Source organism: Lepidochelys olivacea (genome assembly GCF_965140295.1).
Source record: "Lepidochelys olivacea isolate rLepOli2 genome assembly, chromosome: 27".
In the NCBI taxonomy this organism is placed as follows: Eukaryota; Metazoa; Chordata; order Testudines; family Cheloniidae; genus Lepidochelys; species Lepidochelys olivacea.
Genome location: NC_140437.1, coordinates 5,463,146 through 5,487,825, shown reverse-complemented (window position 1 = coordinate 5,487,825; position 24,680 = coordinate 5,463,146). Strand labels below are relative to the sequence as shown.

General features: G+C 48.1%; 1 protein-coding gene across 2 annotated transcripts in view; it reads right to left on the bottom strand.

Annotated features, from left to right (window-relative positions):
* Window positions 1-574: 574 nt before the first annotated feature.
* Window positions 575-24,680, bottom strand: part of KIF18B (kinesin family member 18B) — a 37,182-nt gene continuing 13,076 nt past the window's right edge. For both annotated transcript variants that reach the window (XM_084615961.1, XM_084615960.1), the window contains exons 5-16: window positions 23,289-23,399; window positions 17,586-17,783; window positions 17,050-17,226; window positions 16,435-16,509; window positions 11,064-11,176; window positions 10,420-10,555; window positions 9,548-9,648; window positions 7,999-8,204; window positions 4,883-5,468; window positions 3,722-3,832; window positions 3,250-3,347; window positions 575-2,513 (exon numbers count right to left, since the gene is read on the bottom strand). In XM_084615961.1, the coding sequence (XP_084472087.1) occupies window positions 2,407-2,513; window positions 3,250-3,347; window positions 3,722-3,832; window positions 4,883-5,468; window positions 7,999-8,204; window positions 9,548-9,648; window positions 10,420-10,555; window positions 11,064-11,176; window positions 16,435-16,509; window positions 17,050-17,226; window positions 17,586-17,783; window positions 23,289-23,399 (2,019 nt within the window). In that variant the 3' untranslated portion in view covers window positions 575-2,406. The remainder of the gene's footprint in view (window positions 2,514-3,249; window positions 3,348-3,721; window positions 3,833-4,882; window positions 5,469-7,998; window positions 8,205-9,547; window positions 9,649-10,419; window positions 10,556-11,063; window positions 11,177-16,434; window positions 16,510-17,049; window positions 17,227-17,585; window positions 17,784-23,288; window positions 23,400-24,680) is intronic.

Below are 24,680 nucleotides of genomic sequence, written 5' to 3'. Positions count from 1 at the left end.
ACGCAGATGGGATCAAAGTGTTAACATCTCTTGTGAAAGACGTCAATCACTTCAGCTGCAGGGAGGCAAAGCTGGGTTCTCCCCCCAGCCCCCACTTAATGAGAGGACCAAACTTTAAGGAAGCTGAAAGTTTTAATTATAATCTTCCAGCCTCCAACAATGCAAAGCTGGGTGCACACAAGCATCTTCCTTTGCAAGCCAGCTCTCTCCAGCATTACACCAGAAAGGGACTGAAATAATTAGGGCAGTGGAAGTTTGTAACCCCCCCACTTCCCAGAGGGGAGTTAGAAAGCAGCAGATCGCTAAGCAAACCCGGGGCTGGATGTCAGGAAGGGTTGCATCAGGAGCAAAGGGGACAGCTCTCTGGGAAATGAGCCTGGTGTTAGCATACTAAAGAGAATGGCATATTTAAAATTCTTGGGTTATTGCTACACCCCCTCATTGGATTGTAGCATTTTTGTGAATCTTCAGCTGGATTGTCTGGGCCCAAGGCTTTGTGCAAGAAAGTCCTCTCCCACAAACGGATGCAGGGTTATTGTAGGTGAGCTGATCCCAGGATACTAGAGAGACAAGGTGGGGGAGGGAATATTTTTTATTGGACCAACTTCTGTTAGCGAGAGAAACAAGCTTATGAGCTCCACAGAGCTCTTCTTCAGGTCGTTCCCTCTCCCGCTTTGTGGGGTACCGGAGTCCAGGCTCCAGCCTGAACCAGGTCTACACTGCAATTTTATAGTCCCACCACCTGAGACAGCTGACGCAGGCCTGCCCTAGGTGTTTTATTGCAATGCAGTCATAGCCTCAAAGCCCCTCTGCCAGCACGTAAGTATTGAAAGGAAAAGAAAATCGGGGCCTCATAAAGATCCATGCAGAGCTGTCTGGGAGGCACAGTTTGATTGTAAAGAGGAAGGTGATTTGAGCTGGGTTCGGGATGCAGAGAAGAGGCAACTTCAGGGGGTCGCTAGTGAGACTCTTTCCCCTCCCCTTGGCAGAGGCAGTGCCAAGCACTGGTGAGGGGATGATGTGAACCAATGGCTGGAACTGGCCTGAAACTAACGGTAGATTGAGAGGGCAGCAGAGGAGGCTCCAGCAGAACTGAGAGGTTGGGACAGTTCCCACTGAAGTGTCCTTGCTGAGCCAGCCCCCTGGTTAGTGGTAGCAGTAGGTGGGGCCGCTCACACACAGTATTTCTCTCTAGCTCACGCCCACTTACCTGAGGTTTCACCCCGTTTGCCCTCAGGCGCACTGGAAAAGTTCCAGCCGCAGCTGGTGCAGCACTGAACAGAACACCGGGGTGGCAGAGGCCTTGGCTGAGGGAGTCTGGGCCCTGAGCGAGAGGCTCGCTGGGCACCTAAGTCACTGGCCGTCTAGGGAGCCGCAGCAGGGCCATCCGAGAGCAGCTCCATGACAGGCTCTGGCTGGGAGGGAAGTGAGAAGTATCACACTTCAGAGCTTTATTAGAAGTGGAAGTACTGCAGCCATCTGTTAGCACTAGACACCGAAGAGGAGTTTACACAGGATCTAAAGACAGAACAGCGATAATCCATCTGGTATAAAATATAGGCCTATATCTGACTGGAGGAGAGTTGCACAGCCCATTTGCACTGCTCAGGAGACTCCCCACAGCCCAGCTAAGAACCCAGGCCGTTTCCATTAGTAAAACCAAGCCAGGCGCAATGTGAATGCCGAGCAACTCCAGTGAAGTCACTGGTGTAACTGAGATCAGACTCTGGCCCTCGAGGAGAGGACTTTCTGGCCAGGGCAGGCAAGAAGAGCAGCGGGGCCATGTGAGAGCACAGAGCAGGAGGGTTCAAGGAAGTTTTGCTTTGGGGTGTGTGGAGGTGCAGCAGTCTGCCCCCAGCCCTACAGTGCTCTGCCACAGCTGCTCAGCTCAGGAGCTGGGTATGCCGGGGTGCTGCAGGGCCCTAGGGCCAGACACCAACGAGGAGCTTTTGGACACTAGTAGGATCTGGACTAGGGAAGAGAACTGCCGGCAGAACGCCCTATTCCAGTCTTCTCTCCTTCTCAGAATGCGGAGATGAGGAGCAGGATGCTGCCACCCTGCAGAGGAGAAAGGGTGAGGAGACAGTAGGAGCAGCGCTGCCTTCTTCCTTTCATTGCTTCACTGCCAAGAGAGGCAGCAGGATCAGGAAAGCCCTGAGGAGACTGGCACTCATGGGAGTGCTGCCCAAACGCCAGGGAGTGGCAGCTCAGGACAAGGGGACAGCTCCCCCCTCAGGGAACCCTGCCACAGAAGGGAGGTTTGACCCCAGTCTGTACATGAGGAGAGGGGGAAGAGGTCCATGCTCCAGGGTTAGATCCACTAGATGCCGGCCTTGTCCCAGGCCTTGTCTGGCAGGCAGCGCTAAGCTAAAACGGCCCCTGCATTGATGTCCCTCCAAGGACACTTCAGCAGAAAAGCTTCATGGCCCGGGATCCGGGTGCAGCCAGCATTTTTCCACCAACGGCTTGGAGATCTTCTCTGCTGCTCTTGCCCAGAGGGCAGGAAGGAGGCTCTGGAGGTGAAAACACGGGAAATAAAAGCATAGGCCTGAGCACCACTGGGCAGGATCGCTGGCACCTGTAGCCCTTGGAGTGTCCCAGGCTGGCAGCGAGCCCACACTTCTACAATGGAGCCCACTTCCCACCCCCTTCTCCCACTAGGAGGCCCCACACCCTTCCTTTGTAGACTCGCTGCCCTCCTCCCCTTGTGCTACACAGGCACGAAAGCTCAAGGGGTAGTACCAGACCCACCGCTCGGCACAGGAGGAGGAAAGGATCTTCTGAGCCAGGTTTCCACCCGCCTCCCGGCCAGTCCAGCCCCCAAGGGCGCATGTGTGCTGGTCTTTGACCGATGGGGGCAGGGTGGGGATTCAGTGAGGCTGGGCACTCTTTGCACCCTGGGCTGAGCATACTCTTGGGAGCAGATGGCAGTGGGGGATGAGTACAGGCACCCCAGGGTGGGCTGCCGGGACACAATGGGGAAACACAAGGATTTGCATAAGTTGTCATAGTCACCGCAACACTGGCATCTCAGGCAGCTGTTCCCTGTACCCCACCCTTGAGTAGAAGGGCCACTGCTCAGATGTAGCAGGGGAGGTTCATCTGGCACCTGTACTAGCCAAGGCCAGGCCTAGCACCTGCCTGAGCCCAGGGGTTGCTCCCACAGTATATTCCCAAGCAGGAAGGCCCAGACTGGGGGCCCTCCTTCCTCAGTCTGTCTAGCCAAGCACTAAGAAGAGAAAGGGTTACCTGGGATACTTGGGGTCTGCAAGGACTTCACAGTGCTGCTCTGGAGCCTGGCAATTCGGCTCTGGCTCCGCAGCCCACCCAGCGAGCGGGAGGCAGTGCTGAAATGGAAGGCAAGGGCAATTAGCGACATTTCAATCCCAGCTCCCACAGGCAGGGCTCCTGAACAGCGTCAGTCACACCTAGGCTCTGGGGCAACATTTACCTTCATCCCCCTCAGCCCCTCAAGATCAATCCTGCAGCCATTTCACCTGCCTCAGCACTGGGGAGAGAAGGCCTGTTACAGGAGAGGGAGAGCACTCAGGCTCAGAAGGGAAGCACAAGAACTGCATGCTCCAGTGGTCCCTCAGACAGTTGCTTCTCCATGGGCTTCCCTGGACAGCTGCTGGGGAACCAGAGAGGGAGGATATGGACCTCACGCAATCCACTAGCTGGTGATCTGGTCTTGGGCTGGCTGCCTCCAGCGAGCTCTTACCTCATAGAACGCTTTCTCTTCTGTCCCATTGCTTTAGAGACCGAGGATAGCTTCGGGATGCTGCCAGGCGGGACGGAGGGGCCCTTCATGGTGAACACGGGCACGGCGGCTCTGAATCCAATCAGATAACAAGTTATCACGTGTGCACTGAAACACTCTCTCCTAGGCAGAATCTCAGGCCCATCTCCTCTGGACTTTCACTGCCATTGTAAATATAGAAGAGTTCCTACAATGAAGGCAAAGCAGTGAACATAATAAAGGCAAGCTAGCCCTATGGGCTACACCAGGGAGAAATGGGACATTAACTGAGACTACCGAGGGGTTAACTCCATAAACAGTCAGGGAATTGGGGTCTCACTCACCAGCTAGATGGATGAAATGCAAACCTTTATAACTAAAGTTACAAGCAAGGCCGCAGCGTCTATAGATTTGAGTAGGAGACTGAAGTCAGGCCTCCTGGGCGCTATTCCTGGCTCTGCTACTGGCTTGCAAGGTGACCTTGGGCAAGTCACTACCCCACTGTGCCGCAGTTTCCCCACCAATTCTTATATAAAGGGTATTCTGGAGTATCTACTTTGTCACCAAGCACATTCCCAGCCAGCATTTACAGACTAATACACATTCGGTTTATACAACTCAGCTCAAACCAGAGTCATTTTTGAAATGCAGCAGCAGGCAGGAGTCAAAATAAAGGTGGTACAATGGAACAGTCTCATCATTCATTTATCAGCATTTGCTAAGTGCTTTACGACAGCATTCAGAGGAGAAGTGAGGTACTGCTGGATTCTAACAAGTCTTTAGAGCTGGACACGCTATCTGAAGAAGCGATTCCTCTTGAATATTGACAAGAAAAGACAAGGAAGAATGGATTTTTCAAACACTTTCCAATTCTACAGAAACAATGCATGTGCAAGGTTAGACTGGTGTTTGTTCATATATCTGACTGCTAGTTTTGGGGCTTATGAGTCTCAGAGAAAGAATTCCCTTGTAGCATTTTGACTCAAAGCCACAAGAACATCCTACTAGTACAGATGAACCAGAAAATGAAACTGACTAGAAGGCAGAATGAAATTCACCAGCCCAATTCCCTATCCAAAGCCAGTGCTGCACAGTGAGCAGGTTACAGTGGAACTGGTAGATAGGAGTCCCAGCAGTACTAACCTGGGCATGAAGGAAACTTCAGACTTTTTTAAGATGCACTGGACGTTCTCCCAGCCAGGGAATTCCGGGGCACTGAATTTCACAGGATCGTCCACACCAGATGAACAGCTGTCCTCAGCAAGGTCAAAAGTTATATTCAGGTCTCGGAAGGTCAGCGTAGCTGGAGTGCAGCAGTTTTGGGCAGCAGATGTTGTCAGGGGGACCCGGCTTTTGGTGACTGTTGATGGGCAGGGTTTTGGGATGCAATAAGGCACTAGTTGAGAAGGTTTAGCTCCCTTAACAATGGGGGTGCTGTGACTGATTGTCACTGGAGGAGCAGTTGATTCATTTGCGGAGCCCCTTCGCCGGCTAGGAAGGGAGGATTTCCGCTGGCGCTTTGCCTGCCGTTTTGGCGTGGCAGAAGTTCCTGTTTTGGATGGGCTGCTCATTTCCGATCTCCTCCTCTTCTTCGCTGGCAGGCTGGGAGTCTTGGATGAGGGACTAGGGACCAACGCAAGCTCCTGCAAGGACCGTGTCACAGACCTTGTCATTGGGGCAGCACATTCTGTGGCAGGTGCACCCTGCAGCCCGGCAGTGAATGGCACCACTAGGAGAGTAGGTAAGTAGAGTGTTAAGAGATATAGCCACATCTCCCCTTATCCTCTTAAGTGCCAGCCCGTCCAGACCAGACACCTGGGGCAGTCACCAAGCAGTGCATGCCCCAACCCGAAGCAGGTAAGAAAGGCCATGCTGGCATAGTCATAGATGTTAGGAGTTAGGTCTTCTGGGTTCTCTTTCTGGCTCACAGAGAGATGATGCCCAACTCCTCAGTGATTCTAAGGCATCTGTCACTGCCTGGTGGGCTTGAGCTTGATGTGTAAAACCAGCCCTCTGATTTACACGGAAGGGGGCTGCTAGCAGGCTGTTCTCAGGGAGGGGAACTAGAGGTTCACATTTGCTGTCTCCCCTCCCCACAATCCAGAGGCCAGGCATGGCACCCCTTTTACCCAAGCCAACCAAAACAATAAAGTAGTAAACATTATCCTGGAACAAGTCAACCTCAAGAGAACAAGTCTAAAAGAACAAACAAAAAGCCTTATCTGCCCAGAGCAGAGTTTTTCCCTTGAAAAGGGAGAAGTCCCTGAGACTCTGAAGTCCATTAGGCACTTTGACATTGCTACTGATTTTACATGGCAGGTGCCTCTGGAGAAGGGCAGCAGTATCTACGAGAGACAGATACCTAGGCCCTTCTATGTATGCTGCTTCCCCAGGTTTTGGGGCGAGGGGTAGCCAGCAGCTCCGGTGTCAATGGGTTGAGTTTTGTGCACGCACCAAGAGCACTGAAGTCTAAACATATAATTAAAAATAAACCCTGTAAAGTCTCTAAGCCTCACTTCCCTGATCTGTAAACCCAGGAAATACTGACCTATTGTATACAGAGAGGAGCCTTGTAGAGCCTCAGCTATACAGTGCTGGGAGATGGCTTACTGCGGCTATGCCCAGGCTTCTGTGAATGTGATTAAACTGCCATATAAATGGCCACATCCAAATTTTTAAAACTTGTGTATAATTGCACTGCAGGATCTACAGGTTGGTTTGTTTGAAACAAATAATGCCCCTGGGCCTTATTAGTTATAGAGAAAGCCTTCAAACATGAACCAAGTGTGACCAATGCCATGACCTGCACTCCGAGCTCATCTGCTCAGAGCTGAAATGATTTAACTGAGGTTTCAGAGTAGCAGCTGTGTAGTCTGTATCCACAAAAAGAAAAGGAGGACTTGTGGCACCTTAGAGACTAACAAATTTATTTGGGCATAAGCTTTTGTGAGCTCACTTCATTGGGCGCATGCAGTGGAAAATAAGTGGGGAGATTTATATATACAGAGAACATGAAACAGTGGGTGTTACCATACATACTGTAAGGAGAGTGATCACTTAAGGTGAGCTATTACCAGGAGGAGAGCTGGGGGAGGGGAAACCTTTTGTAGTGATAATCAAGGTGGGCCATTTCCAGCAGTTGACAAGAACGTGTGTGTGGTGGGGTAATAAACATGGGGAAATAGTTTTACTTTGTGTAGTGACACATCCACTCCCAGTCTCTATTCAAGCCTAAGTTAATTGTATCCAGTTTGCAAACTAATTCCAATTCAGCAGTCTCTCGTTGGAGTCTGTTTCTGAAGTTTTTTTGTTGAAGAATTGCCACTTTTAGGTCTGTAATGGAGTGACCAGAGAGATTGAAGTGTTCTCCAACTGGTTTATGAATGTTATAATTCTTGACGTCTAATTTGTGTCCATTTATTCTTTTACGTAGAGACTGTCCAGTTTGACCAATGTACATGGCAGAGGGGCATTGCTGGCACATGATGGCATATATCACACTGGTGGATGTGCAGGTGAACGAGCCTCTGATAGTGTGGCTGATGTTATTAGGCCCTGTGATGGTGTCCCCTGAATAGATATGTGGACACCGTTGGCAACGGGCTTTGTTGCAAGGATAGGTTGCTGGGTTAGTGGTTTTGTTGTGTGGTTGCTGGTGAGTATTTCCTTCAGGCTGGGGGGCATTGTTTCATGTTCTCTGTGTATATAAATCTCCCCACTGTATTTTCCACTGCATGCAGCCGATGAAGTGAGCTGTAGCTCACGAAAGCTTACGCTCACGTAAATGGGTTAGTCTCTAAGGTGCCACGAGTCCTCCTGTTCTTTTAACTGAGGTTGATTTTAAACAGAGGCACTTAGCGGGGGGCAGAGGCTCTGCCACCGCACCTAGTCCTAGGGTCCCCAGTGCTGTATCCACTCAGTTGCCCACCCACCCTCAAGTTGCCTTTGTCCTCAAAGTGCGTTTAAGTTGGATCCCAGATGCCAAGTTAATGCTCCATGTAGCCAGGGGCTACATATGCGGCACCCAGCTTTGCTCTAGCCTGCTAGGGAGTTTGGGCTGCAGGGAAGGCTCCAAGGCAGGCAGCCACTCCCATTGGGAGGGAGGACAGTAGTGACAACCCCAAAGTGTGAGCCACTGAACAGAGCCTTCCAGGCTCCTCTGCCCTGTCACTCATGCATATACTTCAAATCCTGGGGGGACAGCAGAAAGTAGGGGTTGAGGCCCAGCTGTTCTGGAGACCACACCCACACAAGCTCACCATTATCCGAGTGCTGCTGCTCCTCTTGGGCTGGGGTCACCTCGGATCCGCCCAGAGTCCCAGCTGGCTCTCGACTCCTACCGGTTTCTCTTTGCACCAGGTATTCCAGTTCCTCAAACTCTGAGACCATGTCAGGGGTTAGGAGGTTGGCAGCCTTCAACAGAGAGTACTGCCTTTGTGCAACACGCAGGACAGCAAGTACCAGCCTGGGATAGAAAGGGCCGTAATGTGCGTTTCGCTGGAGCAGGTGAACACTGTCTCCAATAGTCTAGCACAGTGTAGCATGCCTCCCATGCCAGGTGAGAACCTGGTCCCAAGAACCAGTTAGCTGAAAATCGTGACTTCAGCCTAGGTCTTCTGGGCACCTAGGTTACATCACCAGCACCTCACTCCCACATACCACCTACCTGCATTGGTTCCAGGAAGCACCCAGACAAGCCTGTTCAATTCCAGGTGTCCTCTTAGGGTCGCACAAGAGCACAGACTGTTAGTGCAAGGGATGGCCAAACTTTACAATACAGCGGTGTTGCAGCTTGCTGCCAGTCCGAAGTCTGCACCTCAGCTGTAAATGGATCGGGCAGTGGAGCCCAATCCAAGGTGGTAAGATCTGGTCAGACTATTTTAAGACTGCAATAGCAGAGAAGGAATTGCTGCTTGATGGGTTCACCAGCAACAGAAACTGCAGGTTGTCAACTCTGTAGTCATCCTTTGATTCCAGAGCTGGTATCGCAGGCATTGGGACGCTGGGCTGGGCTTTTGGCACCTCTGGTTCTTGGCCAGGCTGGCAGTGAGACTTTGCCAGGTTTTAAAGTTAAACACCCCCCTTCCCCAGGGCTCCTCCTGAAGAGTAACTTTCCCAAGGGATCCATTCTGGCAAGAGACTTGGGGCAGAGATCCCAGCAGACTGGGTCATGGACCCACCCCAGGCCACAACCTGTAGAAGCCCAGGACATAAGGAGAGCTTCTGGAGGTGAATTCTACCAGTCTGAAGTTCAGGTTCACATACCATTTGCCACACTGGGAATTCTGACTCTGCTTTGTTGGCAGAATCCATATTATTGGGATTCATGGAGAAAGGGCAGTTACTTTGCTACCACTAGTACCTTAGTACATAAATTACTTGGGCTGGACCATTGTTGTTCCTAGACACCATGACCTCCTATGGCAGCTTTGGCACAGGAAAAAAAGAAATCTCCCCAGCACATGGCTCATTGGCCAGGCCTTGGTTTTGTCTCCCCCTGGAGCATTTTACAGAGATCACCCATTAGGATCAGGGAGGGGTATCCCATATGATCAGTTTCCAGTGGGCTATGGTAGGTGCTGCCTTTATAGGACAGGTAACTACAGAGGCCCTATATCCCTATTAACTGCTCCTGCCCCTTCACAATCACCATGAGGAGCACAAGCACCCTGCAGACTGCACTGGTTCTTTCAGCCTGGGCACAGTACTGCCGCACAGTTCATCTTGCCACAGGAAGGAGCACGTCCCTTTTTCCTATGTGCACGTATGTGGGGGCAGCAGTGGGGGAGGTGGTGAGGGAACACTCACCTCTGGGTCTGATCCCGGGGCAGTCCCTGGAGCAGAGAGCTTGGTTTATTGGTTTTCTGCTGAAGATCTGTGGCATAGTCATGAAGTTCCTTCTCTGGCGTCTGAATTGATCACAAGGACGGAACGTACGTTAGTTAGTTGGGGATTGATCCTGCTTTGAGCAGGGGGTTGGACTAGATGACCTCCTGAGGTCCCTTCCAACCCTGAGATTCTATGATTCTGTGAATGCTTTTGCTCAGTTTTGCCAGCTCCTGCCACTCTCACCTGGCACAGGTTTAATGGAGGAGAGAGAGAGTTTACTGTAGAGCAGAGGACACAGCTTCAGCACAAGCTGTAACTGGCCCCCCAGACAGTAACATGTGTCACGTAGATGGGGCTGTCCTTGTACTTTACAACAGAACCAAGCAGCATGAGAGACTAGTGGACTGCACTGCACATCACATGTTCACTGCTCACTGAGCCATGAGACCTTGTACTGCATTATGCAGTGGAGAGCTCCTCAGCTGGACCCTTGTCTTAAGGCACAGAACAAGGTGCCGTGGGGACGGCCATCAGCGAGGTGTTCTGCAGAGCCGTGATCCTGTGGGGCTGAGTGCAGCTTTGGAGCAGCCTCTTATCCTTTCCCCAGGATAATGCTCATCTTCCAAGGCTCACCTTCCCAGCTTCTCTACTCCCCCCCTCCGCTGCTCACCCTCCAAACTCTCTCTCTCCTCCACAGATATTGCCATAACCCGCTATTCCTCGTCAGTGTCTCAACACCTCAGGGTCACCCTCACCTATCCTACTCTTCCCCTCACCCTGCTGCTGTCTCATTCTCTCCAAGTCTCCAAACCTGCCCAAGCGCTCCTCTGCCAACCAGCCCCTTCTCTCACCTGTTCCACTGCTCCCAGGTCCTGTTGCTGAAAGGATGGTCTCCCTTTCAGCTCCTGCTGCTGTATCACCATTTCCTGGTTACCCTTCTCAGGGACTTCATGATCTGGAGACCCCTCCTGTGCAGCCTGTGCTGACCTGTAGCAATAGAGGAAGAAGCAGCAATAACAACACGGAGACAAGCTCTTTAGGAGCAGTTGCCAGAGCAGATTTGGGTGGAAAGCTACAGTGTTTGCTGCCACCACTTACAGGCTTCTCTGGGGTGGTCAGAGATGGAGACCCTCATGGAGAACTTTCTTTTACAGTCAGATTTTGCAAGTCTTGTTCTGTGCTTAGTCTGGCAAAAGGCCTTCGTGGACCACCTTCCCTCTCACTCGTCAGTGAGTCACTCTGCCCATCCGGGCTCTGGGAAGCACCGGTGGACAGACTATGGCTTCATCATAGGCAGGAGTGTACGACTGACATGACCATGTGCTTAGCGAGTCAACAGGTGTGGCTGCATTCCAATCAGCTCTGCTTTCAGACACAATCAAGAGTAAAATGAACCCTAAAAATCCTTGATGGGGGAAGCCTGGGAGATAGGATATAGCATTCAGCACTGGTCAGGCTCTTGGAAGGACAAGATTTGATGGTCAACAAAATGTACCTGAGCAGCTCCACCTGCCAAGGGCTAGACTGTGTCTGAGGAGCTGGAACCTGGTGGTCTGGATCCTGGGTGTTTCTCTCGTAAGTTTGGAGCTTCTCTCGCAGATTTGCCACCTGCAAGGGAAATTCAACCCATGTAGATCCGATTTCCCCATCCTTTCATGGCATTCGCTGGCAATTCCACAAAGCTACACCTCCCTTCTGAGAGCAGCAGCCTATGCATTGCGGGAGAGATCTTGACACTTAGGACTTGTGGTGTTCCTCCTGCACTTGAACCCCTAAGCAGCAAGGGACACCACATAACAGTCCCCAAGCATGTCCGCCACTTGCTCATGAGCCTGTAGTCATACTCCACTCCAGAAACGGCAGTCAGGAGAAGTTTGTGCATTTCCAGGAGACCCCTCCCCAGCCCCCACCCATGACACTTGGAGTCCTTGGAGAGCGGCCAGGCACCTGCCCTTTATTCCCCCAAGCAGTCTGCCAACCTCCCTGGATTCTGTATCAGATTGCAGACTGTGCAGCACCTTCAGGTCCAAGTGTTCCAAGGAGGTAGTTACCAGAATCCAGCCTCTGCACTAGCCCCTGTGTTGGTTTGACATTCAGTTCAGTCTTATTCTGCCCTGACATTTGTCAGTGTTGTTATCTGTCTAGCAGATTGCCAGCTCAGGCTGGAGCAATAGGACAATTCACTGGTGTGTGGATAGCAAAGAAATGCTAAAAGGTCATTGTGTGTTCAAGCCAATTCACAAAGGGGGAAGTTATCACATTGCATTTACATGGCATATGCCCCCTAATTACATTTGCTCTAAATTCATGAAAAGTAGCAAAATGCTGATGTTTATAGATTCATAGATACTAAGGTCAGAAGGGACCATTATGATCATCTAGTCTGACCTCCTGCACAACGCAGGCCACAAAATTTCACCCACCACTCCTGCAAAAAACCTCTCACCTGTGTCTGAGCTATTGAAGTCCTCAGATCATGGTTTAAAGACTTCAAGGAGCAGAGAATCCTCCAGCAAGTGACCCGTGCCCCATGCTACAGAGGAAGGCGAAAAACCTCCAGGGCCTCTTCCAATCTGCCCTGGAGGAAAATTCCTTCCCAACCCCAAATATGGCGATCAGCTAACCCCTGAGCATATGAGCAAGATTCACCAGCCAGATACTACAGAAAATTCTTTCCTGGGTAACTCAGATCCCACCCCATCTAACATCCCATCACAGGTCATTAGGCCTATTTACCATGAATATTTAATTACCAAAATCATGTTATCCTATCTTACCATCTCCTCCATAAACTTATTGAGTTTAATCTTAAAGCCAGATAGATCTTTTGCCCCACTGCTTCCCTTGGAAGGCTATTCCAAAACTTCACTCCTCTGATGGTTAGAAACCTTCATCTAATTTCAAGTCTAAACTTCCCAGTGACCAGTTTGTATCCATTTGTTCTTGTGTCCACATTGGTACTGAGCTTAAATAATTTCTGACCCTCTCCGGTATTTATCCCTCTGATATATTTATAGAGAGCAATCATATCTCCCCTCAACCTTCTTTTAGTTAGGCTAAAAAAGCCAAGCTCCTTGAGTCTCCTTTCATAAGACAAGTTTTCCATTCCTCGGATCATCCTAGTAGCCCTTCTCTGTACCTGTTCCAGTTTGAATTCATCCTTCTTAAACATGGGAGACCAGAACTGCACACAGTATTCCAGGTGAGGTCTCACCAGTGCCTTGTATAACGATACTAAAACCTCCTTATCCCTACTGGAAATACCTCTCCTGATGCATCCCAAGACCGCATTAGCTTTTTTCACAGCAATATCACATTGGCGGCTCATAGTCATCCTATGATCAACCAATACTCCAAGGTCCTTCTCCGTTACTTCTAATTGATGCATCCCCAGCTTATAACTAAAATTCTTGTTATTAATCCCTAAATGCATGACCTTACACTTCTCACTATTAAATTTCATCCTATTACTATTACTTCAGTTTACAAGGTCACCCAGATCCTCCTGTATGATATCCCTGTCCTTCTCTGAATTGGCAATACCTCCCAGCTTTGTATCATCCGCAAACTTTATTAGCACACACCCACTGTTTGTGCCAAGGTCAATAATAAAAAGATTAAATAAGATTGGTCCCAAAACCGATCCTTGAGGAACTCCACTGGTAACCTTCCTCCAGCCTGACAGTTCACCTTTCAGTAGGACCCACTGTAGTTTCCCTGTTAACCAATTCCTTATCCACCTTTCAATTTTCATATTGATCCCCATCTTTTCCACTTTAACTAATAATTCCCCATGTGGCACAGTATCAAACGCCTTACTGAAATCTAGGTAAATTAGATCCACTGCGTTTCCTTTGTCTAAAAAATCTGTTACTTTCTCAAAGGAGGAGATCAGGTTGGTTTGGCACGATCTACCTTTTGTAAAACCATGTTGTATTTTGTCCCATTTACCATTGACTTCAATGTCCTTAACTACTTTCTCCTTCAAAATTTTTTCAATGACCTTGCATACTGCAGATGTCAAACTAACAGGCCTATAGTTACCCGGATCACCTTATTTTCCCTTTCTTAAAAATAGGAACTATGTTAGCAATTCTCCAATCATACGGTACAACCCCTGAGTTTACAGATTCATTAAAAATTCTTGCTAATGGGCTTGCAATTTCGGGTGCCAATTCCTTTAATATTCTTGGATGAAGATTATCTGGGCCCCCCGATTTAGTCCCATTAAGCTGTTTGAGTTTCGCTTCTACCTCAGATATGGTAATATCTACCTCCATATCCTCATTCCCATTTGTCATGCTACCATTATCCCTAAGATCCTCTTTAGTCTTATTAAAGACTGAGGCAAAGTATTTGTTTAGATGTTGGGCCATGCCTAGATTATCCTTGACCTCCACTCCATCCTCAGTGTTTAGCGGTCCCACTTCTTCTTTCTTTGTTTTCTTCTTATTTATATGGTATAGAATCTTTGACTATTGGTTTTAATTCCCTTTGCAAGGTCCAACTCTACGTGACTTTTAGCCTCTCTCACTTTATACCTACATGTTCTGACCTCAATAAGGTAACTTTCCTTGCTGATCCCTCCCATCTTCCACTCCCTGTAGGCTTTCTGCTTTTTCTTAATCACCTCTCTGAGATGCTTGCTCATCCAGCTTGGTCTACAACTCCTGCCTATGAATTTTTTCCTTTCTTGGGATGCAGGCTTCCAATAGCTTCTGCAGCTTTGATTTAAAATAATCCCAGGCCTCCTCTACCTTTAGATCCATAAATTCTTCAGTCCAATCCACTTCCCTAACTAATTTCCTTAATTTTTGAAAGTCAGCCCTTTTGAAATCAAAAACCCTAGTTGCAGATTTATTTTTGTTTATCCTTCTGTTCAGTTTGAACTGAATTAGCTCATGATCACTTGAACCAAGATTATCCCCTACAACCATTTCTTCTATGAGGTCCTCACTACTCACCAAAACCAAATCTAAAATGGCATCCCCTCTAGTCGGTTCAGCAACTACTTGATGAAGGAATCCATCAGCTATCGCATCTAGGAAAATCTGAGCCCTATTATTATTACTAGCACTCGTCCTCCAGTCTGTATCTGGGAAGTTAAGTCTCCCATGATCACACAGTTTCCATTACTATTTACTTTATTAAAAACTTTAAAAAGGGCTCTATCCATATCCAGATTAGATCCCGGCGGTCTAGAGCACACCCCAAGCACTATTATTGTCTTCACTTACCTATAACCTGTTGTTTACTATTGCATTACATTAGGTATACCCCTTACTTAATTAACCCTAGATCAAAAGTGTATGTTAGTGAGAATTTACGTGGTGTGTAAACTGCATGAAAACTAATGAGTGATACTTGTATTGTTTTCACTTCTCTATCCCTATTAGACTGTAGTGGCAGGCAATTGCATGATGTATGTCACTGCAACTACATTACTTGTGAATGCAAAAAGTAGAAGGCTAACTTCAAAGCAAGAGTCGTTGTGTTCAACAATGGATACAGAAGCAGTCAGCTAATTTTCTGTGAGCAAGAATCTATAAATACTGGTTCAAGGAAATGATCTTCCTCCTTAGGGGGGAGGGATAGCTCAGTGGTTTGAGCATTGGCCTGCTAAACCTAGGGTTATGAGTTCAATCCCTGAGTGGGCCATTTAGGGATCTGGGGCAAAAATTGGGGATTGGTCCTGCTTTGAGCAGGGGGTTGGACTAGATGACCTCCTGAGGTCCCTTTCAACATTGATATTCTATGATCCTGCATCTTTGAACTGTTTTGGATTCTAATAGAGTGGAATATTGAACAAGTGGACAAAGATTCCCCACAGTTATTCTGTGTAACGCTGAGAGACTTATTGAAATCTAGCAGCTCACTTCATCTCTGCTATCATATTGGACTTACAAACCAACTCCCTGTGAATGCATTTTACCTGCTTTAACCTCTCAATAACTCTAATTTTTTTTTCTTAGCTAATAAAGCTTTAGAGAGTTTACTAGAGAAACGGGCTGTCAGCGTTGTCTTTGGTGTGAGATCGGGTATCCATTGACCCAGGGTAAGTAACTGACCCCTTGGGGTTGGCAGTAACCTAATATGAGGTGATTTGTGGTGTTAATAGCCTTTCGTCACAAAGTTCAATTTGTCTGGATAGTAAAGAGGGGCTGGAGAGCCTAAGGGGGCTGTCTGTGGCTCCATGGTCAGACTGGTATGGTGATCTAGGAGCACACATTTGTTACTGGCTTGGTGAAATCTAATTACAGAACACGCCACGAGTTTTCTGACAGTCTGACCCGAGATTGGCACACTCAGTTGTAAGCCTTACAGTCTTACTTTGCCTCAAAGTTTTTCAGGGTGTTGCAGGTTTATTGACCATTTGCCTTGTAGAAGAGGTAAGGGGGAATGTGGAGATTCTGGCAGCTGGCTGGGGACACTAGGAGCTTTGGGGATCAATTGGGCAGTTCACACTTCAGTGCCATTGTTTCTGGCTGTCCTGCTGCAGATTAGGGGAGGCAGGGCTACAGCAGTTATATGCCATTCACCTTTGCGATGCTCTCTTCACAAACAAGGCAGAGAGGAATTCATTACCGGGTTCTTGAGCAACGGCTGCAGGATCCCAGAATACCTGGGCCCCTGGATATGTCCAGCAGCAGAGCTCTCATTGCAGCCCTAGAAGAGTCCATTCCAGTCCTCTGCTCTTCCTTAACGTAAGACACTGCCCACTAACTGGGCTAAGCAGTTCTCCGGCAGCATAGCCAATGCTCTGAGCCTATCACAGAACTCATGGTACTTACAATCCCAGAGCAGTGCTGGTCTCTGGCAAGGGCTACAGACAGAACCATTCACCAGCCCCCTGTCAGGCATCTCACCTCTGCTTTCAGCTGCTCACAGATAGCTGCGTATTTAGTGATGTGGCAGTCCAGGCTGAGCATGTTACTCTTCAGCTGCAGGGTGGAAAGGGGGTGGGGAAGGAGGAGAGAGAGGGTTAAAGGAACAGAGGTGGAATAGCCCTGGCTCTGTGCAAGAGAACTGAGAGGCCAGTGAGTCCTGTTGCTGGGTCCCAGTTACTCTATGGGTTAGGTTAAGCAGCGCTGCTGGGATACCCCTGTGATGTAGGAAACACCTCGAAGGGACAATTCTGAAGGGAGAAGCTCCCTTTCATAGTCACTAATGCCGGCCCATGAAGTGACGCTTGGCTTTAGCCAATGCTCACATCTCCTCCAGACTGAGCTGCATCACCATCAGCAACTCTAGCTGGGCTTGTCCCCAGATCAGGCATAGATACGTGGACTAGATAGTTCAGAGATCTAAATGAATGTCTACCAGTGGGTTAACTGAACTAAGACCCCTTTAATTATCCAGAGGCACTATGGTAGGTGATGAACCTCACGGAGCCAGCTTTTGCCCCAGCCCACTTGCCAACAGCCTCTCAACACAGCAGCACCATAGAGATAGAGGTCTGTACACAGATGTGTGGGACCCACCGACAGTTTGATCTCCTTGGCCCGATTGGCATACTTGAGCGTGTTGTAGGTGTCCTCATAGGCGAGTGCAGATGGGCTGATGGCAGCAATCATGATGGTCCGGCAGTTGCCCCCAAGAGAGTCCTTCAGCAGGCGTGTGAGCTTACTGTCCCTGTATGGGATGTGGGACTTCCTGCTCTGTTTGGAGAGATCAGGGGACCCACCTCAGTTGTCAGGTATCTCTAAGAATCCTAGCATGCGGATATCCTAATGCTCAGACTCATTCCCATAAACCTAGGCTAGGAAGCAAGAGCATGAAGAGGCAGTTGGTCCAGCTGTGTTTTACCACAGTTAATGTCAGATGCTATTCCTAATCCTATGAAGTCTTCCTGAGCTAGATGTGTCAATATCCTGCAGCAGAGAGTTCCTTAGGTTTCTCAGACAAGGAAATACCTTATGTCAAGTGTCCTTTTAACCCCCCTGCCCTTTGTACTGCAGGAATGCAAGGTGGTTTTCCGAGGAGGGTGTATTGTGGAAGGGTGGAGCAGGGGCATTACCTTTGCATCAGCCAGGGCGTTGATGACATTAATCAGGGCCAGCAGTGAACGGTTGATGTTGGCACCCTCTCGGAGCCGCTCTCCCTTTGTGTTGGTGGTTGATGCTCGCTCCGAGCCTGCCAGGTCAATCAGGCTCATCTTGGCCACCTGCAGGTCCTGAGTGATGCCAACGACACGGTCCTGCTGCTTCACAAAGATCTGCAAGGACAGGAAGAAAAGATAAGGCTCGTGAGGAAAGATAAGGCGAGGCCTCATGACCTGCTCAGCCCAGTCAGCAGGCAACGTCTTATCGTAGGGGACAGCAGAGAACTGAACATGACCTCTCTTGGGGTCTGATAAGGCCACTAGGCAAGAGATTCACTGCAGGACTAGCCATCACCACAAGCAATGACAGCAAGAGCCTGTGTTTCCTCTCCACTCACTGATCTACTGTGCCATGTTGCCAAGCTACAGGTCAACTATCTTCCCCCGGCTGAGGGGCTAGCGGAGAGAAAACACTGCCCAGTCTTCCCCACACTCAGTTCTAGGATCTCGCAGGCCATAAGGCCAACTCTGATTGGTCTCAGGTCGTGGGAGGAGAACTTGTAATGGATACAGGATATGACAGGTTGGCATGGGTATGTCTGTATCAGTCTGCAAACTCCATTTTGATTGTAACTTGTACTGCACCTTCGCTTTTGCCTTTTACCCTTTTATTGGACTGGGATATCTAGAAGGTATTAGCAGAGACTGCGACCACTAGCAGTGGGTTAACAAGAGAGCAATCAAGAGTCACTAACCTGGAAAGTCTTCCATTCAAATGGAAGTGTCCCAGAACAATAAACTGTCCCTTGGGTGGTGGGCTTATCAAGGGGACCAGTGTCCCCAGTCTGAACTGTAGATGGGCTGTAAACAAGCAATGACACACCGGACAAGGGACTTGAAGTTGATTGGGGGGCAGTGGCACCTGACAGAGGGGACTGGAGCTGTATAAAAGGACAAGTTCTGCTCTTACCAAGGGCTCTCTGACTGACCAGAACAAGATAACAAGGCTGTGCAGGAGGGGAGGGTCCTGGGACTTTGGAAGGACTGACCAAACCCCAAAGGGCTCTCAGAGTGGTGAGGATGCTGGAAGGAGGGTTTGATGTGCAGATGTTTATTATATTCTGTAGATTTGTATCTCTCTTGTGCTTTGTCTATCAGTGAAGAATGACTGGTTGAGAAATTCCTTTGCTGAGTCTGTGCGTCCCTTGTTTTAACTGTCATGTAGTCTCCGAAGGGTGAAATAGCAATCCAGAGGGTCCATAGCTTTGGAGGAACTTTGGGGAAGCATGCATTTGCTACTGGGCAGGCCAGCAGTAGTTCGATTGCAGAATCGTATATCTCAGGAAGGGGTGCTAGACAGAGGATCTGCATCCTGAAAGTGCCTGGAAGCCCAGACCTTGAGACAGTGACTAGACTCTGTCCAGACCCAAACACTCTATGTAGGATCTAGTAGTTGCATCCCAAAAGCAAGCTGGTAAGCATCCACAAGGGGGAGCTCAGCCAGGGTTGCAAACACATGGCTTCTCATTTCTCGGACAGCTTCACCCTCTGGCTCTGTCACTGAAAGTCATTGCCATTTGTTGGCCCATAAGTAATGAGATTTGTGGGGCTCTGACCCATTAAGGGAGTTTATAGATACTTGATATACTATAGCTGGATTAAAAAAAACTAGATAAGGTCATGGAAGACAGGTCCATCAATGCTTGTTAGCCAAGGTGGTCAGGGACAGAACTCCATGCTCTGGGTGTCCTTAAACCTCTGCCTGCTAGGAGTTGGGACTGGACAACAGGGGATGGATCACTTGATAAACTGCCCTGTTCTGATTGTTCCCTCTGAAGCATCCGGCACCAGCTGAAAGACAGGATACTGGGCTAGGTGTATCACTGGTCTGACCCAGTCTGGCTGTTCTCATGATCTGAAGCAAACCCTGCTCTCAACTACTCTCTCCCTTTCATTCCCACACAAAGCCTCAACTACTCCCCTTCCTCACCTCCCTAGCTCTCTCTGAGCAATGGCTGTCCCAGTGAGCCGGCAGCCTTACATGGGTTAAAGGAGAGTATAGAGGCAGGAATATCCGACCTGCTACCTGACAAGGATGGTGACCATGATTGTGAAATGCTGAGGGAGACTAGAGAGGCTACAAAGGCAGAAAATGCAATAACTGGGGATTTCAACTATCTTGATATTAACTGGGTATGTCACTTCAGGAAGGGATGCAGGGATAAAACTTCTCAACACATAAAACGACTGCTTCTTGGAGCAGTTTGTCCTGGAACCCACAATGGGAGAGACAGTTATTGATTTAGTCCTAAGTGGAGCACAGGATCTGGTCAAAGAGGTGGATATAGCTGAACTGCTCAATAATAGTGGTTTAATTTAATGTAATTAAATGTAACATCCTTGTGGGATGAAAATGCCAAAGAAACCCACCACAGGAACGGCACAAAAATAAGGTAGCTAGTTAAATAGAAATTAAAAGAAACAGTCACAACTCACATGCCTGCAAACAGCGTGGAGATTATTAAAAAGCACAATAATAGAGGGTCATATTAAATGTACATCCCAAATTAAAAACAAAAACAAAAAAACAAACCAAAAAAATAAACCAAAAAAACAGTAAGAGACCAAAAATATGCCTCCATGGCTTAAGAGCAGAGTAGAAGAGGGGGTGAGAGGCGAAAAGGCGTCCTTTAAAAATTAGAAGTCAAATCCTAGTGTGGAAAAGAGAAAGGAGCATAAACTGTGTCAGGTCAAGTATAATAGGGCAGGTCAAGACAGAATTTGAAGAGCAACCAGCAAATGACACAGAAAAAAATCGCTAAAAGAAAAGGAGTATTTGTGGCACCTTAGAGACTAACCAATTTATTTGAGCATGAGCTTTCGTGAGCTACAGCTCACTTCATCGGATGCATACCGTGCATTCCACGGTATGCATCCGATGAAGTGAGCTGTAGCTCACGAAAGCTCATGCTCAAATAAATTGGTTAGTCTCTAAGGTGCCACAAGTCCTCCTTTTCTTTTTGCGAATACAGACTAACACGGCTGTTACTCTGAAACCTCTCAAAAAAATCGCTGTTACTTTTTAAATATATCAGAAGCCGGAAGCCTGCTGAACGGTCAGCAAAGCCACGGAATGACTGAGGGGCTAAGGAAGACCAGGCTGTTGTGGAGAAGCTAAAGCAATTCTTTGCATTGGTCTTCACTGCACAGGATGTGTGGGAGATTCCCTACACCCGATCCATTCTTTTTAGGTGACAAATCTGAGGAATTGTCCCAGATTGAAGTGTCAGTAGAGGTGGTTTTGGAACAAATTGAGAAATTAAAGAGTAGTAAGTCACCAGGACCAGATGGGATTCCCCCAGGAGTTCTGAAGGAACTCAAATATGAAATTGCAAAACTACTACCTGTGGTATGTAACCTATCACTTAAATCATCCTCTGTACCAGATGACTGGAGAGTAGCTAATGTGATGCCAATTTCATAGAATCATAGAATATCAGGGTTGGAAGGGACCTCAGGGGGTCATCTAGTCCAACCCCCTGCTCAAAGCAGGACCAATCCCCAATTAAATCATCCCAGCCAGGGCTTTGTCAAGCCTGACCTTAAAAACTTCTAAGGAAGGAGATTTTTAAAAGAGGCTCCAGCAGCAATCTTGACAATTACAGGCCACTAAACCTAACTTCAGGACGAGGCAAACTGGTTGAAACTATAGTAAAGAATGGAATTATCAGACATGTAGATTAACATGATATGTTGGAGAAGAGTCAACATGGCTTTTATAAAGGGAAATCATGCCTCACCAATTTTTAGAATTCCTTGAGGGTGTCAATAAGCACGTGGACAAGAGTGACCAGTAGATATAGCGCACTTGAACTTTTAGAAAGCCTTTGACAACATCCCGCACCAAAGGCTCTTAAGCAAACTAAGCAGTCCTGAGATAAGAGGGAAGGTCCTCTCATGAGTCAATAATTGGTTAAAAGATAGGAAACAAAGGGTAGGACTAAATGTCCAGTTTTCACAACAGAGAGCAGTAAATAGTGGCCCCACCCCAAGGATCTGTGCTGGGAACTGTGCTGTTCAACATATTCATAAATGATCTAGAAAAAGGGGAGGAACAGTGACATGGCAAAATCTGAAGATGATGCAAAATTACTCAAGATAAATCCAAAGATGACTGTGAAGAGTTACAAAGAGATTTCACTAAACTGTGTGACGGGGTGACAAAATGGCAAATGAAAATTCAGTGTTGATAAAAACCAAGTAATGTACATTGAAGAAAATAATCCCAACGCTAGATACAAAATGATGGGTTCTAAATTAACTGTTACTACTCAAGCAACAGATCTTGGAGTCATCGTGGATAGTTCTCTGAAAATATCTGCCCAGTGTGCAGTGGCAGTCAAAAAAAACGAACAGAATGCTAGGAACCTTAGGAAAGGGATAGATCATACGACAGACAATCTCTTAGTGCTGCTATATAAACCCATGGTACGCCCACACCTTGAATACCGTGGGCAGTTCTGATTGCCTCATCTCTAAAAAGATACTAGAATTGGAAAAGGTGCAGAGAAGAGCAACAAAAATAGTTAGGGGGATGGAACAGCTCCCATATTAGGAGAGATTAAAAGACTGGGACTGTTCAATTTAGAAGATAGATTACTAAAGGTGGCATTATAGAGGTCTATATCATCATAAATGGTGTGGAGAAAGTGAATAGGAAAGTGTTATTTACCCCCTTCACATAATACAAGCGGGGGGGGGGGGGGAGGGAGAGAGGTTGTTACCTGATAAAATTAACAGGCAATGGGTTTAAAACAAACAAAAGGAAGTACTTCTTCACACAATGCTAGATGGACAGCCCTTCTTATGTTCTTAAAGAGCAGGACTAACAATCAGCCCCGCCTCCCTGCACAGAGCTACTCTGAGCCAGTTCCTCTCCCTGCACATTATAGTTGCCAGCCTAAGTGAAAGGCAGAAGCAACCAGTAGGAGAGGAGGTGTGATGGGGTGGACTAGGCCCAGAGGCCCCCTCATGGAGGACTCAGGGTCCTGCCACACTCATCCCAGGTAAGGAGCAGTGGAGAGGTCCTCCAAGCAGGCTAGAGTGAACCCTATAAAAAGGAGCTACAGAGCCAGAGACAGGGCAGTTGCTGCTTGGAGCTGGAGAAGACAGGACTGCAGGCCTGGCTGCCTGGAAGAGCAGCAAGGCCACAGACGGCTCAGTGTGGACAGGGACTGAGGGAGCGAGAGGCTCTTGACTGGCTGCTAGGACTGACCCAAAGCTAGTTTGCTAGCAGGGACTGAGGTAGCAATGAAGGAGTTCCTGGCTGGCTGTGGGCACTGAGTAGGGACTGAGCCTGGGGAGGGCCGCAGGAAGATAGCGTCTCCAGGGAGGAAGCCCTGGGGATACAGCCCCATACCAGGGCTAGTCTGCTATAGTTGCAAGAACAAACCAGTGGTCCAACCCAGTATTCTGTCTGACAGTAGCTATTGCCAGATTCTTCAGAGGAAGACATAATCCTCCTGCTTAACATACTGAACAGAAGTAATAACTGGAGACCCTGCACTCCAAGCCAGCAGGAGATTTCTTCCTGTTTCTTCATTTGGCTCAATTTAGGCACAGAAGCCTGAAGATGAGAGTCCTGAGAACATCCTCGCAGATGTTGCTGCTGCTACTTGCCTGGAAGACGGCGTGGGAGCGTGAGGAAGTAGCATTGGCATCTGTGGGGTGCTGTGTGCGGTTTCTGTTCCCACTTGCCAGCATCTCCAGGAGCTGCTCTGCTGATTTTGGCTGGAAAGGAACACAGAGAGAAAGATTAGTATCATACAGTGCTTCAAATGGGAGGTCTTTGCAGCTCTCACCCATATGGGGAAGCTATGCCTCCCCCCTCCCAAGGAACTTGTAAGCACATCAACCAATGCACTAGTAGGTGCATACAAACCTTTGTGGGGAAGGTGAGCATAGGGCTGGGAAAAGATGCCACATTAATCTCCCTTGAGACTGAAGCCCTGTTTATCCAAAGAATGGGTACAGCATAGGCAAATGCAGGGCCAATGGGAGCTGTGGGAAGCAGCGCGGGCCGGGCCACCGCTTCCCTCAGCTCCCATTGGCCGGGAACGGAAAACTGCAGCCACTGGGAGCTGCAAGCGGCCGTACCTGTGGATGCTCAGGTAAACAAAATGTCTCGCAGCCCACCAGGGGCTTACCCTGAACAAGTCGCGAACCAAGTTTGGGAATCCCTGAGTTACCGGGAATGCCTAGGTGTGGTATCTATATATTAGTTTGCCAAAGGGTGTCATGTAAGGTCTCTGCTGAAAGCCTGTATCCTGCCAGTTCTCACAACCATTGTGAAGTAAATGTATGGCTGATCAATATAGAGTTATGTAAATACATTGAACATAATGTTCTTATTGTCTTTGACGTGGGGCTGGTCACCAGATGAGAAACAAGTTTCTTTCAGGCCAGAGATATTTATCTTTCAGTTTATGTGCAAATTGAGTATTGGGTACTTCACAGTGAAAGCCTACTTTCAATCTGAGCAAAACGCTAATCAAGGGATTGCAAAGGCTCTAGGGGAGATTATAGACAGGAAAACACAAGCATCATGGGTTATCCTATTTCCAAGTACAGACAATGGATTTCTGGGTCTATAACTGTAGGTATAGAGACCCAATGGGCATCTTTCACCTAGGAAGTAAGCTGACAGTGTGCTTGTTTCGCGAATAGAAGACAACTGCCAAACCTGGCTGAAGTACTCTGGAAGGGTTTCGGGGGAGCTTTTGCTCTGTATAACATAACAATGTCTTATTTGTTAAGCTTAGACTTTAGTACATGTGCTATGATTTTATTTTGTATGTATACCTTTGTTTCCAATATTTGTGCTTGCTATCATTTGAATTTCTGTTCTTTATTATTAAGTAAACTTAACATAAGAACTGCTATGCTGCGTTAGACCAATGATCCATCAAGCCCAGTATCCTGCCTTTTGACGGTGTCCAATGCCAAATGCTTCAGAAGGAATAAACAGATCAGGGTAATTTCAAGTGATCCATTCCCTGTCCAGTCCCAGCT